The sequence below is a fragment of the Amphibalanus amphitrite genome, unplaced genomic scaffold (genome assembly GCF_019059575.1).
Source record: "Amphibalanus amphitrite isolate SeventyFive unplaced genomic scaffold, NRLGWU_Aamphi_draft 000206F_arrow, whole genome shotgun sequence".
Lineage (NCBI taxonomy): Eukaryota > Metazoa > Arthropoda > Thecostraca > Balanomorpha > Balanidae > Amphibalanus > Amphibalanus amphitrite.
Genome location: NW_024881701.1, coordinates 480,738 through 495,941, shown reverse-complemented (window position 1 = coordinate 495,941; position 15,204 = coordinate 480,738). Strand labels below are relative to the sequence as shown.

The 15,204-nt window shown below is 52.1% G+C and overlaps 1 protein-coding gene across 1 annotated transcript in view; it reads right to left on the bottom strand.

Moving 5' to 3' along the window:
* Positions 1-15,204, bottom strand: part of LOC122385051 (formin-like protein) — a 60,672-nt gene that overhangs the window by 44,669 nt on the left and 799 nt on the right. Inside the window, exon 2 of the mRNA XM_043373028.1 lies at positions 2,145-2,228. Within this exon, the coding sequence (XP_043228963.1) occupies positions 2,145-2,228 (84 nt within the window). The remainder of the gene's footprint in view (positions 1-2,144; positions 2,229-15,204) is intronic.

Genomic DNA, 15,204 nt, shown 5'->3' with positions numbered 1-15,204 from the left:
ACGACTAACAATCCACTGTCTAGTCTGTCCTCATGTTCACTATATACCGTCCTCTTCCCCAATATCCGCCGTTAACCGTCCTTTCTATCCCTTTGCACTGCATCCAGCCCTCACACCATCATTTATCATCCACCGACCACCAGCCACCATCCGTCCCATCGCCTACTGTCCATGGTCCATCGTCCGTGATCCATCATCCACCGGCCACCAGCCACGGTCGTTCCCACTCCCCGGACAGTGCCGAAGTCCGCTCTCCCGACCGCATAGTCACGGATGCCGATCCGTGACTCGTGAGCCGTGTACGGTGGCAACCAGTGTCGTGGGACCGCACGGTAGACATAATACCGGTTAGGCTCTGAGGGAGCCCGGACTAGCAGCTACCTGTGGCGCTCTGCGCTGTCACATGTAGTGTGAGGCAGAGTGGTTCGTTTCTGCTGATAGGCAAAGGCAGCATGAACATTGGACATTTTAGTGCGGCGAACGTCATGGTGTGACAAATTCCTTATATTATTACGCAAAACGGTGATGCAAAAGGGAATTTGATGAACCACCAAGCGCCCACGGAAACCACTGAGGTCTCTAGTGACTGATTTTTTTTCAACCAATTAGTCAGGCCAAGGTATTCGTAACTTAGTTCATCTTGAGCTAGTCAATGTTAACTACACAGTGTCTCGACACCCAACATAAAGTGACGTCATCCTAAGAAACGTTACGTCATTACTAACAGTTCGGCAGAAGCAAGACCCTAAATGTCACTGAAGCATTCAACAACGTTTAAAATGTCACAGTCATAAAGTGTTTAATGTCACGATCAGTAGGCATTTCCGCCGATGCAGAAACAAAAGTTGATGATGAATTGATTACGGAGCGAGCGAAGCGAGCGTAGTCTTTCCTTAGATTAACGGAAATTTCTGAGTATGAGCGGCCGGCCGGCCGGCCGGCCGGCCGGCCGGCCGTGCGGACGCTTTTGCGAGGCTTATATCTCAGCAACTACTTGACCGATTTACACGGGGTAATTTTTGTAGGGTAGCTTCATTCCTTCTACCAAGTATTGGACTATTCCCGATGCATGTGGGTGACCCCTTATGCACGTGCCACGTGCAAAACGAAGAGGTGTCAGTTTTGTAATTGTTGCAATATCTCGGTAACTACTTGGCCGATTGCGCTGAAAGTTGGCATGTAGGTAGGCACCCACTAGGCACTGCATATCCATGTGCCAGAGTTGGGGTGTTGCTGCACGTGCGCACGTGCAGGGGTCGATTCCAGATATCGAGAACGGCTGGACCGATTGCGCTCAAATTTGGTACACGGTTAGGGACCAGTTAGTAGGGTGCCGTGCACAAGTCAGTTGGGACCCATTTTGCACGTGCGCACGTGCAGGGTGCCGCTTCCAGATCTCGAGAACGGCTGGGCCGATTGTGCTCAAATTTGGCACATCGCTAGAGACCGGTTAGTAGGGTGCCGTGCACAAGTCAATTGGAGGTACCCCTCGAAATTTCGCACGTGCAAGGCTCACCCTCTCGCTCGCTCCGTTACTCGCCCCAAAAGGCGTTATACTGGTAATAGTTAATGACAGTTAAAGAACAGGCTACTGTGAAAGGTATTTCGCTGATTTTTTAACGCATTATGAACACATTGAATTTTAACAGCATTCTTATGGGTGATTGGGACTGCGGCGCGAGCCGACAGATGATGCTTGGTGTGAGGTGTACTGTCAGCCAACAAGCTACGATGGAAAAATAGTAATACGGGTTTTCCCGCCGACAAATGACGTCTGATGACTAAACCACATCACGTTTTGCGTTTCCCGTATTCCAGGGAATGCCGTGACGGCGCGGTGGCCGCAGGTATTTACGGAATCGCTGACCCCTGGCCACACCGCAACACTCCGGTCCAGCTGAGCGGCGGCGGAGGTATATCCGTGCCATGAACTGTCCCGGTCACTGGACTGGTCTACGGTCACCCTCCACCGCATGGGACTTCTACGGTTCTCCCCAACCCCATGAGTGAGTCCAAAGCCGGTCCATCCCATAAGTGAGCCCAAAGCCCAAAGCCTTCCTCGACTAATTTCTTCGTTATTCTCTCTGCTTTTTCTATGATCTCTGTCAGCCTCAGACGTCAGAGATCAGAGGATCGTCACTCACCTGGTCGCAGATCATCTCCCACTTCCTCTCGCAGTCGTACTGACGCAAGACCTTGGCCTTGTCCGGCGGCAGGTCCATGGAAGCCTGGGGAAACACAGAGAAAAGAGAATGGTGAGACGTACAGGAAAGACAAGACATTCATATAAAATAATGGTAACATTTAGAGTTACGTAAGGTGGTGAGACACGGAGAGACGCGGAGACTCAGAGCGGACGGTAGACAGGGAAGAACATGGGTCGATGATGCATACAGAGCCAATGATTTGCTGTCAAGAAACTGTGCAGCAGGGGAGACGAAAGAAGTCGCCCCTCTCATCTAAGCACCTTCCGAAAACACTGTCGCATAGCGCGTTGGCCAGTTTTGACAATGGGAACTACGTGCATCATCCTAGAGAAGGACGAAAAGGTACCTTGAGGAAACATTCCCTGTTCTTGAATGCAAATGCAATATGAATGCGTGACACACCCAAAACTTGTTTAGTTTAATCATATTACGCTTTCGTGAAGCTGTAATGTATGTAGCGTGACCCAAAATCCAATTCCCGGTTCCAGCACCTTCGGCGTTCCTGTACAACGAAACATGAAAACTAACGATGAATCACACCAGCAAGTAAGCTACATGTCCACATGCCAGGAAGTCGGCATCAATGCCCAATGTCCATCAGTCACCGCACCATCCTGCACAATTGCACACTGCACAGCTGCCCAGGTGTGGACAGTTGTCAAATACCGGTGATCCGTATCAGTCGCTCACCACTCACCCCACCTACACCTGTGGACGCCGTAATAAACCACCGCAGTGCGCCACCCCATCCCGTAAAATATCTCCGATCTCGATAAACGTCTGTGGCGCGCCGCCAGAGCGGCCGCGTCTGCAGGTTGATAAATAACGCCTCGAGCCGCCGCGCCGCGCGATCCCGTTAGGTAGACGTATCTGGCGCATCAGCTGCAGGGTGTGTGAACAACGTGGCGCACCTCAGTCGGCCAGCACATTCCTCAGGCTGAGAACGTACCGCTGGTTAAAACAGCCAGCATCAGACCAGGTCCGTCTGTCGAGTGTTCCGTGAGGGCAGTCTGCATCAGACTGGTGTGGATCCGTCTGTCTGGTTCGCGAAGTCTGCCTCAGACTGGAATGCGTCCGTCTGGGCTCCGGGGAGCCTTTCTCAGACTGGCCTCGCCTGATAAGTGATTGTGACATGCCCCTAGACCGAGTCGCACCGCACCGAACCGTACCCTCTGATCCTATCCGACATGATTTTGAGGTACCGACTTCTGCGGAGTGACATTGCGCGGATTACTGAAGAGCTTGAAGAATAAGTGAGTCAATGTGATGTGATGGGCGTATGGTGAGATGACATCAGATGGGGCTGTCGACGTGCTGCTGGCGAATGGGTGAAATTTGTGAGCAGGTGTGAATGGTGCATAGGTTGAGAATATGTTTGAAACAGAAGCGTAGACGGGCGGGCGAGCTGATAAAATATGCGGACAGGTTGTGGACAGCTGGAGCCTGGACATGCATGCGGATAAATTCTGAACAGCAGACAGAGATAGACGTGTGCACTGTGAGAACAGTTGGACACCCTATCTTCGCCTTACCGGTCATAAAGAACAGACACCACTAAGGGACTGTCAAACTAAGGCCCAGCCAGGCTAAGGAACTTGGAGTTCTTGAGGCTTCCAGAGTAGGTGATAATGCTCGTATGCTGCTTTAGATCTCCTCTCCAATAACATTAACCACCCACAGCGGCAGTCAAGTATCAAGCCCCTAACCAAAACCAACATCAGCAGGCCAAGACTACCACCCACTTCCTCCAGCCAACGCTGATCAGCCGACCTCCAACAGGCCGCACCAATTAGCCCCGAGTGCTGGGCGTCAGGGTGTGCGTGTTCAGTTCAGAGGCGGCCGACGAGGTCGGGTGACTGATCCGCCACGTGAACATGACGTCTGAGTGACGGCGTGATGGCCGGACCGGCAGGATGACAGGTCGGATGACAGGTGGGCGCGCAGACGTGTGAAGGTCGCCAGAATGCCGGTACAAAGCCAGCTATATGGATCAAAGGCCAGTGTAGGCGATGTTAATGCATACTTACATCAATACTGCTTGTTGCTTCAAGGGTATTACATGACATGCGTGTTGCATGGTATGCGTGTGGAAGCTGGCGAGCACTTCATACGTTTTTCACTGGACAAAGAGCCAAGCAGCCACCTAGCGTGCCAAGTCGCCGGGTTTCTGATTTCTTGGCTCACTCAGCTGGAATCGTAGCCGGCATTACCGTAAAATATGTTAATGTGTCAAAGCACGTCGCCTTCTAGTTCGGAGACAAACGTCAGCTGCTTAAGCTGCATGAAAATGATATGTCTGCGGTTGCTCAACGCGTGTCCGAGCCGAGAGGTTCCTTGAACACATGCAGACACGTGTAAGACATTTGAAGCGGATCCGCCTGTCCGGTGTCCCTGAGATGATACCTCGACTAGTGACTACATCACTGAGGGCGTTCGACAATCTCATCTTAGTCAGTGCTCCATGGGTGACCAAAATTCCAACTTGCCGCGGGTCTGGGTCAAATGTGATGTAACATCAGCGACTCTCCCGCATCGATAGGGGTGAGACGGCAGACTAATGACCTGATTCGGCCGATGGTAACGGGCACCAGTATACGGGCTCAATGCTAGGCTTTTCAGGATATAGAATACAGGACATCAGAACGATGGCCGGGTGATTGATCAGTTTATAGGCTCACCGTCGCTGAGCGCTGGCCTACCGGTAAAACACCAACCATGTTTCGCAATGCAGATTAATCAGCGCCAATGATTGAACAGATGATCTTCCTTATGATAAGACGCATCATTTGTCAAGTGTGCTTAGCCAGGAGAGTTATCGACATTCAACAAAGGATCAACATTATTCCCATGGCCATAACCAGGCGTTCGCTATCGCGTGCCTTCGACGATTACGAGACTATAATGGAAACAAATCGGAATTCATCAAGTGTTAAATGAGATCGGACATGGGGTTACCAGCCTCCTGGGAACCTTAGGCGTGCAATAACCGTTCAACTTGGCAGGGCACGCCAAATATCTTCGGCATGTAGCCAGTCCAAACATGGCAAGGCCACCTGTGAATGGAATTAGGACCCCGAATACTTTACACTTTACAACTGATGCGATGAAACTGATACCCATGTAGACATGCTCTTCCAGTAAGGGGTAGTTACCCAAAGAAGGAGTGAGGTCGGAGGGGAGGCGAAGCAGCAAACTCCTACAGACACGGTGGTCCTTTCAGACCTCGCCGACACGTGGCATGATCCTCCGAGCCGTGCAGATGATCATTTGAGCCTCCTCTAGTCCCGGTACCCCAGTTATATGACAGCCATAAACCACGATTGCAGCTGGAAGCGACGGCCAGACGCGCGCCAGAAGTGTGCGGGACCGAGCACGCAGCCCATAAATACGCCCCCTAACGAGCTGCAAGGTCCCCATGACGTGGCCGGTGACAAAGACGACCTCCCGCGCACGCAGAAGTGCACAGAACCCCTACCCACCATCCACTCATCCATCATGGAGAGATGCATCTCCGTGCGTCTTTATCAGTCCCGTTGTCCGCCGCCAGCTGAGCATAGTGATGCGGCGCGCTCTGTTCAATTGGAAGGGACAGTGCTGGTGCGTTTTTACAATGTCCAATGATCGTACCAGTGGTAAACAGCACGTTTTTACATCACCACACGACCTCGTGACCTAAGAGATTATCTACGGTGACAAAGCGTGAACTAATACGCCGGCAATTTGCAGCACATCATTCTGCAACTCAGCCCGATCATTCTGCGGCTCAATATGGCCCGATCATCCACCCCGATCATCTCCCACCCCAGTCATCCCCTGTCCAGTCCGCCGAATCCCTCCCACTGCCCCTCGCGCCCGGCGGGTGACAGGGTGAAGGGTGACCAGCGATTGGCCGATTGGGTGCAGTGCAGCGGCCCCGCGACACGCCGGGACGCCTCCGCGTCAGATGAGGTCATCGCGCCTCGGCCGTCTCCCGCAGCCCGCTCTCTGAGAGGATAACTCCAGCGAGCGGCAGCGCTGCTGCAGAGGCCGAGCCCCGTCGCCCATTTCGCTCTCAGTGGGCCCCTTCCTTTGAGGACCGCGTTCGGGCCCGCGCCCTTCGCAACGCCGATTATTGCAAATGAAAGTAAATCGGCGCTGCTAGTGGTGACTGCGGCGTTTCCAGTGTCCCCCACGGCCGGGGACGGAGACCCAGGGAACTGGCGCTCCGTATAAGGTGGACGGGGAACGTCCAGTGACGGGGGACGACCGCTGTCATCACCAGGCGACTTCTCGGAGACTGATGACAGATCGGTCAATGAGTGCGACCGGTTGCACAGAGGGAGGGGGACGGGGTCGAGGGGACAGGGAGAAGGACAGGGAGGACAGGGAGGAGCACAGAGAGGGAGGACAGCGCCGCAGGGAGGAACGAGGGAGATGACATACGGAGAGGTAACGGCTGAAAGGGTTAACCCTATTAGTGGCAGGGGGGGGGTTGTTTTCATCCACCCCTCAGGTTTTTCGGGAATATCTCCGAAACCGCTGAAGCTACGATGCTGAATTTTTCTGACTTTTCCTAAGACTAAATTGGGCACATTCCCTGAAAATTTCAAGTTCATAACTTTACCAGGGGCGGCTCCAGAGCACTGGGAATTGGGGGTCCTATTCGTGAAGCGAGTCATTTGGGCGAAGATCACGATGCTGATGTATTATAACTGTATGCACCAGTTTTACGAACAGTGAATGAAAGGTATCATGTGATAACATATACAAAGTTTTTGTGCATCCTCTTTTGACACGTTTTTGCTATAATAGGCGGATCCAGGCGTCCAAAAAGGGGGGTTATGTTTTACCTCCCAATATAGGTGCACTGACACCGCCTATGCATGACCAATACAATTGTAGTCGTTCTCTCATAAGAAAATTGTAACATAACAAGACCATTACCACCCTTTTTAGAAACAGTACCAACAAAAACCTTATTTACTATAGTTTTTGTGTACCCCCAATCTCAATGATCTGTATCCGCCTATGATTTTTGAAAATGCATATTTTTAGGATCCATGTGAATTCCTGGTTCATTCTCTATCGATCGGCAAAAGTTGCGTTAAGATTGGTTCAGAAACCTGGCCGTGATAAACAGTCTAAAATGTATCTGCAATTTGCCCGTTTTTACCCCCCTCTACCCCCCTATTGACATTTTCTTAATTTTTATTTTTTTAGAAAAGTAGATCACATTGAGCGAAATCGAATGCCGTTTGAATTTTGAAAATCGGCCCGTTAGATCTCGAGATATCAAGGGGGGGTCGTAAACAGCCCCCCCCCCTGCCACTAATAGGGGTAGCCAGGAGCCTGCCACTAATAGGGTTAAGGGAAGAGCGAGGAAACAGAATAATAACATGAAGAACAGTCGAGGAGCAGTCATTCCTAGCTGGGATGGGATAAGAGTAGGTATAGCCCATAGTCAACATCTGACCTTTGATCGAGCAACGACAAACTGACGAACCGAAAAGAGACACCCGCTTGGACATTTGTGGCGTGAGAGCTGCAGCCGGGAGCCAGGGAACGATGGAAAACGGTCAGAGCGGGAATAATGCAGGCTAGGGCGGGGCGGGGCTCGGGAGGGAGTTAGGGGCGGCGGCTCGGGAGGGAGTTACCGGGGAGGCCCGGACAGAGAGGGGGTAGCTGTGGAGGGAGCTAGCGCTGGCGGATGTTGCGGTGACATCATGGCTGACGTGCCCGCCCCACCGCCCAACGCTCAGTCTGACGCCACCATTCCCAGCAAAATGCCACCAAACAGCGCAAATTGCAGACCGCACCGGCCAAAGTGCAGGCTGTCCGTGCACATTCGCAGCCGGCGATGCTTGCCACACGGTATAAACGTGACGTCCCTGTGACCTTTGGGTACGGATTGAGCAACGGCCTAAGCTCACGTCCGATTTAAGCGTTACCCCGCGAGTTGCTGGGGGGGGGCGTTAAACGCCCCCACTTTTTTTCGCCGGGCCATAGCATAAAAACGGCGCGCCGCAGGCGCGCCAAATTTTGGGTACCTGTAGGGAATTGACTGAAGTTTATTGTGACAAAGTTTCAAAAAAATCGGTCGGAAAATTTTTGAGATATCGAGGTTTTAGTGACGTCATGATTTCTGAGTTTTCGACCAAAAACGGCATATGTTCAAAAAATCATATAAAATCACAGAATAGACATATAGACATACCGTAAACGCCATTAGACTGCCAATACCATGGAGAATCAAATGGCTATCTTCGATTATTGATTATCGTTCCGCATTTTCCAAAATCTTGAACTGAATCTTGGCAATTTCTCGTGACTACTTAACGACCATGATACATGAATTTCTTAAATTGAACTTTTTTAGCCAAACACGTACACATATGATAAAATGAATGTCACCATCGTGTTCTACGCCCCAAATTACCCATAAAACATGTGTTACAGGCTGCGAATATCAGTTTTTATTTTCGGGGATATGTGCCTGCCCGGTTGACCTGACCTTGACCCTGACCTATGCTTGACTGACCCCTGCATGGAGCTGACACTCTTGTAGGCCTTATATGATGGATTGTGCACCGTTTTGACAGAGTTTATGACGAGAGGCGCCCATTGCGAAGTCCTAAAGTCCATGCTACTGAAAGCCCGATTTCAGGTGTTTGACCTGACCTTCACCTGACCTGTGACCTCAAAATTCAACTTTAAAGTACTCATCTGAAGCGTCTCGTCGCGTTCTTTCGTTTGCCGCCTCGTGCGTTTCGCTGCGCCTATTGGTTCTCGAGTTATCGGCTGGGGGCGTTAAACGCCCCCCCCCCCCCCCCCCCAGCAAACGGTGGATGGCGAAATACCCCAGCAACTGCCGGGTTACTCAGCTCAGCTATAGCCCCGATACTGATCACGGATAGAGACTCGAAATACGCACTAAGCCGAGCAAAGCTGGCCAGAGACGTTTCCATTCTCTTCTCATCTGTAATACATTTCTGCAAGAGGGCAGGAAACATGCCCAAAAATGGAAGTCACCGTAGGGGCGGACTGGTTTTCAGTATGAACTGGCTCGAGGAGGACGTGGAGAGCGTAGTTTCGAGCCGTCTTATCTCTAGATGAGACGGGCCCGGCGTGCTGAGGTGGTCTTATGTTTATACAAACGGGACCGGAGCGGCGTGCAGCGAGTCAAGGCACCAGCGTCCAACGGTACGGCACGGCTCTGCCGACCCGTCACCGGGCGTGCAACGACGGTGCACCAGCACCAGTCTCCGGGCACCAGAAGCCCGATGTAACTGACCAGCGACGACCGCACCACCACCAGTCTCCGGGCACCAGCAGCCCGATATTCTGTCACCAACTAGCAACGTCTACACCAGTATCAACACACTGCACTGGTCACTAAGCTAGCTGCCCAAGCACCAAATGTATGTCACCAAACCAACGAAGTCGACACCAACTGCCCGTGTTCCGACAGGATCATGCAGGAAACAGGAATATTCGACTTTGCAGAATATCCTTCTCATAACCTGGTGACGGTCACCCGTTGTCAGTTACCCCAGTACCCCAACTTTTATACCCCAATGCAGAGGCGGCGGAAGGTATTTTGGGATGGGGGGGCACACCTGATCCTTCCCGGAACCTAGGGTACCCCCAAATCTAGTTTTCTCACCGGTTTTAGGCCACTTATTTTTCACCCCTTGGCCTTTACAACGAAAAATCGAAACGAAAACATTTGCAAAAAGTGAGATATCCCGTCTCATCTGAGTCAAGGAACTACCTTTTTGGTAACTTGGAATAAACGTTTAAAGCTTTCACACATGAGCTGTCAAATCAGGTATAGAGGGGGATTTTTTTACTTAAATAGGTATTGTCTTCCATTCAGCTTTTCTTTGAGGCCCACGGCCGCTAATATAGGGAGGACAAGCTGCCCCGACGGTTCCTGGCCCTATGAAACTTTGTGGGGGCAGCGCCTGCGCCCCCCACGGCCCCAGAGTTGTGGGGGCAGGCTACCCCCATGCTGCCCCCCGGCTCACGAGTCTATGCCGGCTGGCGTCTGGCAGAGTCGCGGGGAAAGGCCTGTGGCACGCTCAGACGCGCTTCTGTGACGTCCGCATGCCGGGCCACTCGCGTTCCGTCCTACTCTTCCGGTTACCGGTAGCTCGTAGATAGCTGCTTGATTTCTGAGCATTATGTGTGGAGGGCGTTTGGTGGAAATGTATGATATTTAGAGAATGAATATGTGCTTACATGTTGTCACAGTCTTCTGCGTTAGAACGCTCCATAATGAAGGTTGTTTCTGGTTAACATTTCGAAAAGGTAATAAATCTATGAAATTATGTTGGTAGATTTCCGATTTCGATTCCTCCGGTTGGAGGGTCTCAAATACCTACATTACGAGCCCTCCCCCCGCCGAAAAGTTGGAGGGGCTCAGCCCCCGCTAGCCCCTCCAGCCGGTTCCCGGGAACCGCCCCTCTGGTTCCCGCGCCACTGCGGCAAGTCCAGTTCAAATACGTGTAGCACGCTGTGGCTGTCACCGTGACTGTTGTTCGCGTTGAACAACTTGCTTCCTTTAAACCAATGACGTCATTAAAGTTAGCCAATTATTGGCTATTGCAAACCTTTTTGGTTGGTAACACTCGCACTGCAAAATGCTAGCCAATGTGATCAAAATATGTACGACGACATTGACAACAATATCAATCCATTCCAAATTACTCGCTCTATTAACTTAAAAAGGTACTCAGCCAAACTGGCATATGTTCATGACGTAGTATGGAAGTATTGTGGTAGGGGAGAGTGGGGTGGGTTGTATCAGTTTTTACTCCGAGACCCATAACCTCGTAACTATCCGTGATAAACTCATTATTTCCATACTATCCCCTTCCTTGATTCTTCTGCTTTTTTGTGCAAAGTAACTTTTCCGCTACCTCTACCAGTTTTTCTTCTACGGTCTCCCGAATAGAACAATGTTTTTGATACAACTTGCCCCATGGCTTGGGTGAGTTGTATCACATGGTGGGGTAATTTGTATCACTATTTCACGTTTCAGGGAGTGTGCTTGCTACTGGTTTTGAACATAACAACAACATTAAATGGGGTTAATACAATATATAGGTATGCTCAAAGGCTTCACTTTATTAGACCAAACTTAGGTCAATGCAATCCGAACGAAACATCAACAGACTAGACGCAAAAGTGGCCCGTTAAGAGCAAAGAAGCCAACACATTGTGCCGAAATGGAACGAGCATTGACTAGCTACCTACAAAGGCGAGCCAGGGCTTAGCTTTCGCGATCAAAAGCAACATACCCATACATACATACATACATACATGTTACAACATACCCCACCCGGCTCTGATACAACATGTACCTAGCCGCCATCTTGGAAAAAACATCCTCGTGCTAAAAAAACAGCGGACAGCCATGGAGAAATCCGTTTTCACTCACGCAGCCTTAGAACCTACCCTCACCACCGCTACGGAGATCTTTCAAATTCGTGCACATCTAAATGCCCAGAACACACATTTTCTTGCAACTTATTTTTTTAGAATGACATTAAAAAAACATAAAATCGGCTCTCACCTCGAGACGCGTCCACTCAGCCACAAGACAGAACAGGGAAAGATGGCGCCCGGGAAACCTCGTCGGCTGGTCGTGTCGCGAGCGCCATCCATTGGATAAGTTTGGCACAATTCGCCCTGATACAACTTGGACATGATACAACTCTCCCCGCTCTCCCCTACTTCGTCGATAACAATTTGGGGGGGCAAAAAGATATGTTTGCACCCCCACCCTGGAAGATGGGGGGGCGCCGTGCCCCCGCTGCCCCCCCCCCGCTTCCGCCGCCACTGCCCCAATGCCATCACAAGGACAAATATTTCAAGCAGCACCCGTTGTACAAGCAGATGCTGCAGTAGCCACGTTGCAACTAGCAGCTACAAAACTAACCAACTGCAGGCACGGTAAACAATAAAAACAAGATCAGCAGCAGACTGGAAAACAAATCGGCAGTCAACCGAACGAGCAGATCTTGTTCCCCAGCTGGGCTAGTGTAGGCTAGGAAAACCCATAGTGAGTCCACGGTATGAGGAGAATATACCAAAGCTTGCGCTGAGCTCCACAAGCATTCATGTATAGTTCAGACTTCAGACGCAGGATTCTGCTAGAAAGCAACCAGTCTATGTATACTCAAAGTAACCAGTTACTGTTTTCGCCAGTTAGCGACGACAGTCGAGCCATTGAAAAACGTCAATCAATGTTCATTTCACCACCATACCACAATCAATCCCCATTCCATATTCCAGTAAAAGCTTTGCACCGATTTCCGATTTCCGATTGAGCTCCATGGTCGGTCCTCCCAAGATGCCGGCACGGACAATGCAGGTAAACCGCGCCGCACGTGCCTCCTGCACGTGACGGCACGTGACCGCCGTGCACGGCCTGGAATGCACGTGAAACCGGCTCACGGTGAGCGAGTTGGCTCTAACCTCGACCCTGCAGTCGGCAAGGAATGCCACCCCTGACCCCTCCGTCAGCCCTGAGCCCGTGCCTTTCATGGCGAACCACAGCGTGTCTCAGCCTCCGTACCCCACGCCCCAGCATGGCGGGAGTTGTAAGGAACACTGGCTCGCCCTGCAGATGGGCGGGCGGGATCGTGCTCCCTAACGAGACGGAATGAAGACGGCAATCATCTTCGCCCGCCCATGTCACTAACGAGGCCGACCGCCTCCGACACCAGCTAAGTTCGGTGAATTCTTACTGCTTGTCATCAGCGTCCAGCCGGCAGTCCAAAGAGTGACAATGAAGTGACACAAGTTCTGTGACACAACGGATGAGCCAGGTGGCTCCACAGCGGCCCCTGGCAGGCCGGCCAGATGACACGGCGGCTGAATGCTTTCACAAGCGCACGTGTTTTTTGTGCGGTTTCCATAGACGGCGAGCGTTGCTCAGCTCGGCTGGATTAGATGAAAGGTGGACGAACGAGTGTTCAATGTCAGGCCACGGTCAATAAGCAGCACGGCATTGAAAGATGCGTCCGCTTTGCTGGATCTCACATCTAACACAAACGAGTCATATTGGCATAAACCCGACCCGTGTTTAACCAATATCACTCGTTCGCTGCCAACCACGCCTCATTCCGTGCAACCACGAGCAGATATCTCTCTGAAGTCGGCACTGAAGCCAAACACTAGCGCTCAGTAACGGAGCCATCAAAGCTGGGCACGGGTGCAGGGTCGGATCACTTCTGAAAATCGGCACCGGCTGAGCCATGACTCTCTGTCGAACAGCGTGAATAGCGGTTCGCCGACACGGGGTCAGGGGCGCTGCAGCGCGCGGGCAAACCCCACCCCGCGCCACCCCTCGGATGGCCCACACCCTCAGATTAGTGAAAACCTCCCGTTAAGCGGCTGCCCGGCCTTGGTAAGCACCTGTCCACTGGCTGACAAGTCGACAATCCGCTCAGCGCCGCGGGATTTGGATGGGCACCTCTCACCACCGGCATTTGTGGGCTAAATCCGGAGCCTGAGGCCGCAAATTGGACGGTGCGATTCGGTGACAGTGAAATAACTGAAAGCCGGATGGCTTAAGAAAATCTGGGGAGAATGTCAGGCTTGGCTGACTATCGACTCTTCAGATAGACCACCCATTCGTTGTTGCCATGAGCTCATTTGAGTGCGTTTTGAACCAATGCGTCGAACCAGCGAGCGAAGCTTGACTGGGGGCTGTTATAGGCGCGTCCCCGAGGCTGTAAGGTACCCGCTAACGAGCCGGTGTCAGTAGCAGTGAACTAGTGAGAACCCCGGCCAGGGCCAGGTCGGTGGCCGGGCGCTGGGGGCGATCCCACGGCCCCTCTGACTCCCATAGTTGAGTGTAACAGCACCGCACGCAGAATGTTCGCAGCAGTTACCGCAAGATCGTGTGTCGGCCGAAATACCGCCGCGCTAGGTCAAAGCATCCCTCTGCTCCCAGAACGTCCCTCTCTCCTCTCTCCATCTGTCTGCCTCTCTCCAACTCTCCCGCTAATCCTCCCGGCTCGTGGAGCTCTGCAGACCGCAGCGCAGTCCGTCCCACCACCACCACCAGGACGCAACATGTTTGCTTTTCTTCGTCCAGCGCACCCGTCCTCCGCAGTTGAACGCAAGGCCGAACAAAACGCTACGGCCCACAGCGAGGCTGACAAAGCTTTCGCAAGGCAAACAAAGCTCGGCACCCGGACAAAGCTTGGCAGCTCACGGCCGGACAAAGCCCCTCGGCGGTGTCTGGTTTCGTCTTGGGCGGTGGAGAGGAACAACAACAGCCCCGAGTTCCCGCTGACCGGCCGCTGACCGCCGGCGAGCGGCTCCGGTGCCGCGCGGTCAGCGCTGACCGGTGCTGAGCTGCTGAGCTGAGCCGGCCGGGCGCCGAAATAGCTGATGGTATCGGTCGACCTCCTGTCAGCGCTCATCACAACATCGGCCGGCCCAGGCGGGGCGTAATGTTACAGATCGGAGCCCGATCGGAGTTCAGCATCGGTTTCTGAGACCCGTGCAGTCTCAGCCGGCCACCGTAGGGCGTAAAACCCCTGTTGAAAAGGTCAAATAAGGGGGCCATCTTACGATACGACCCGTGTTGATTGTTGAAAAGATCAAATGAAGCGGGTTATCTTAGAACCCGCGCTGACGCAGCTGACATGTGACGCAGCTCCCCCGTCCATGCCGCAGCCGCACGGCCCTAAACGACCCTGCCGGGCTGTTCTCGTGAGCTTGACTTGTGGACAATAATATGCCCGTTATGTCTCAAGCACTAATACCGATTAAAGTCTGTAGGTGTTGAGTTATGGGTTCCCGCAGACTCAATGTGACACAGACTAATGATAAATACTGGTGCGTACTTCAGCTTCGCAATCCCGATCCAAGCTCTACTTAGCGTAGATTCTAACCCAGGAAATAGGTAAGTTCATTTACACATCATTTTCGAATCCAATAACTTGTTAAGGACAAATTAAATAATCCCTACTTGGATGCAGCGGGCAGTCGGTGTTCA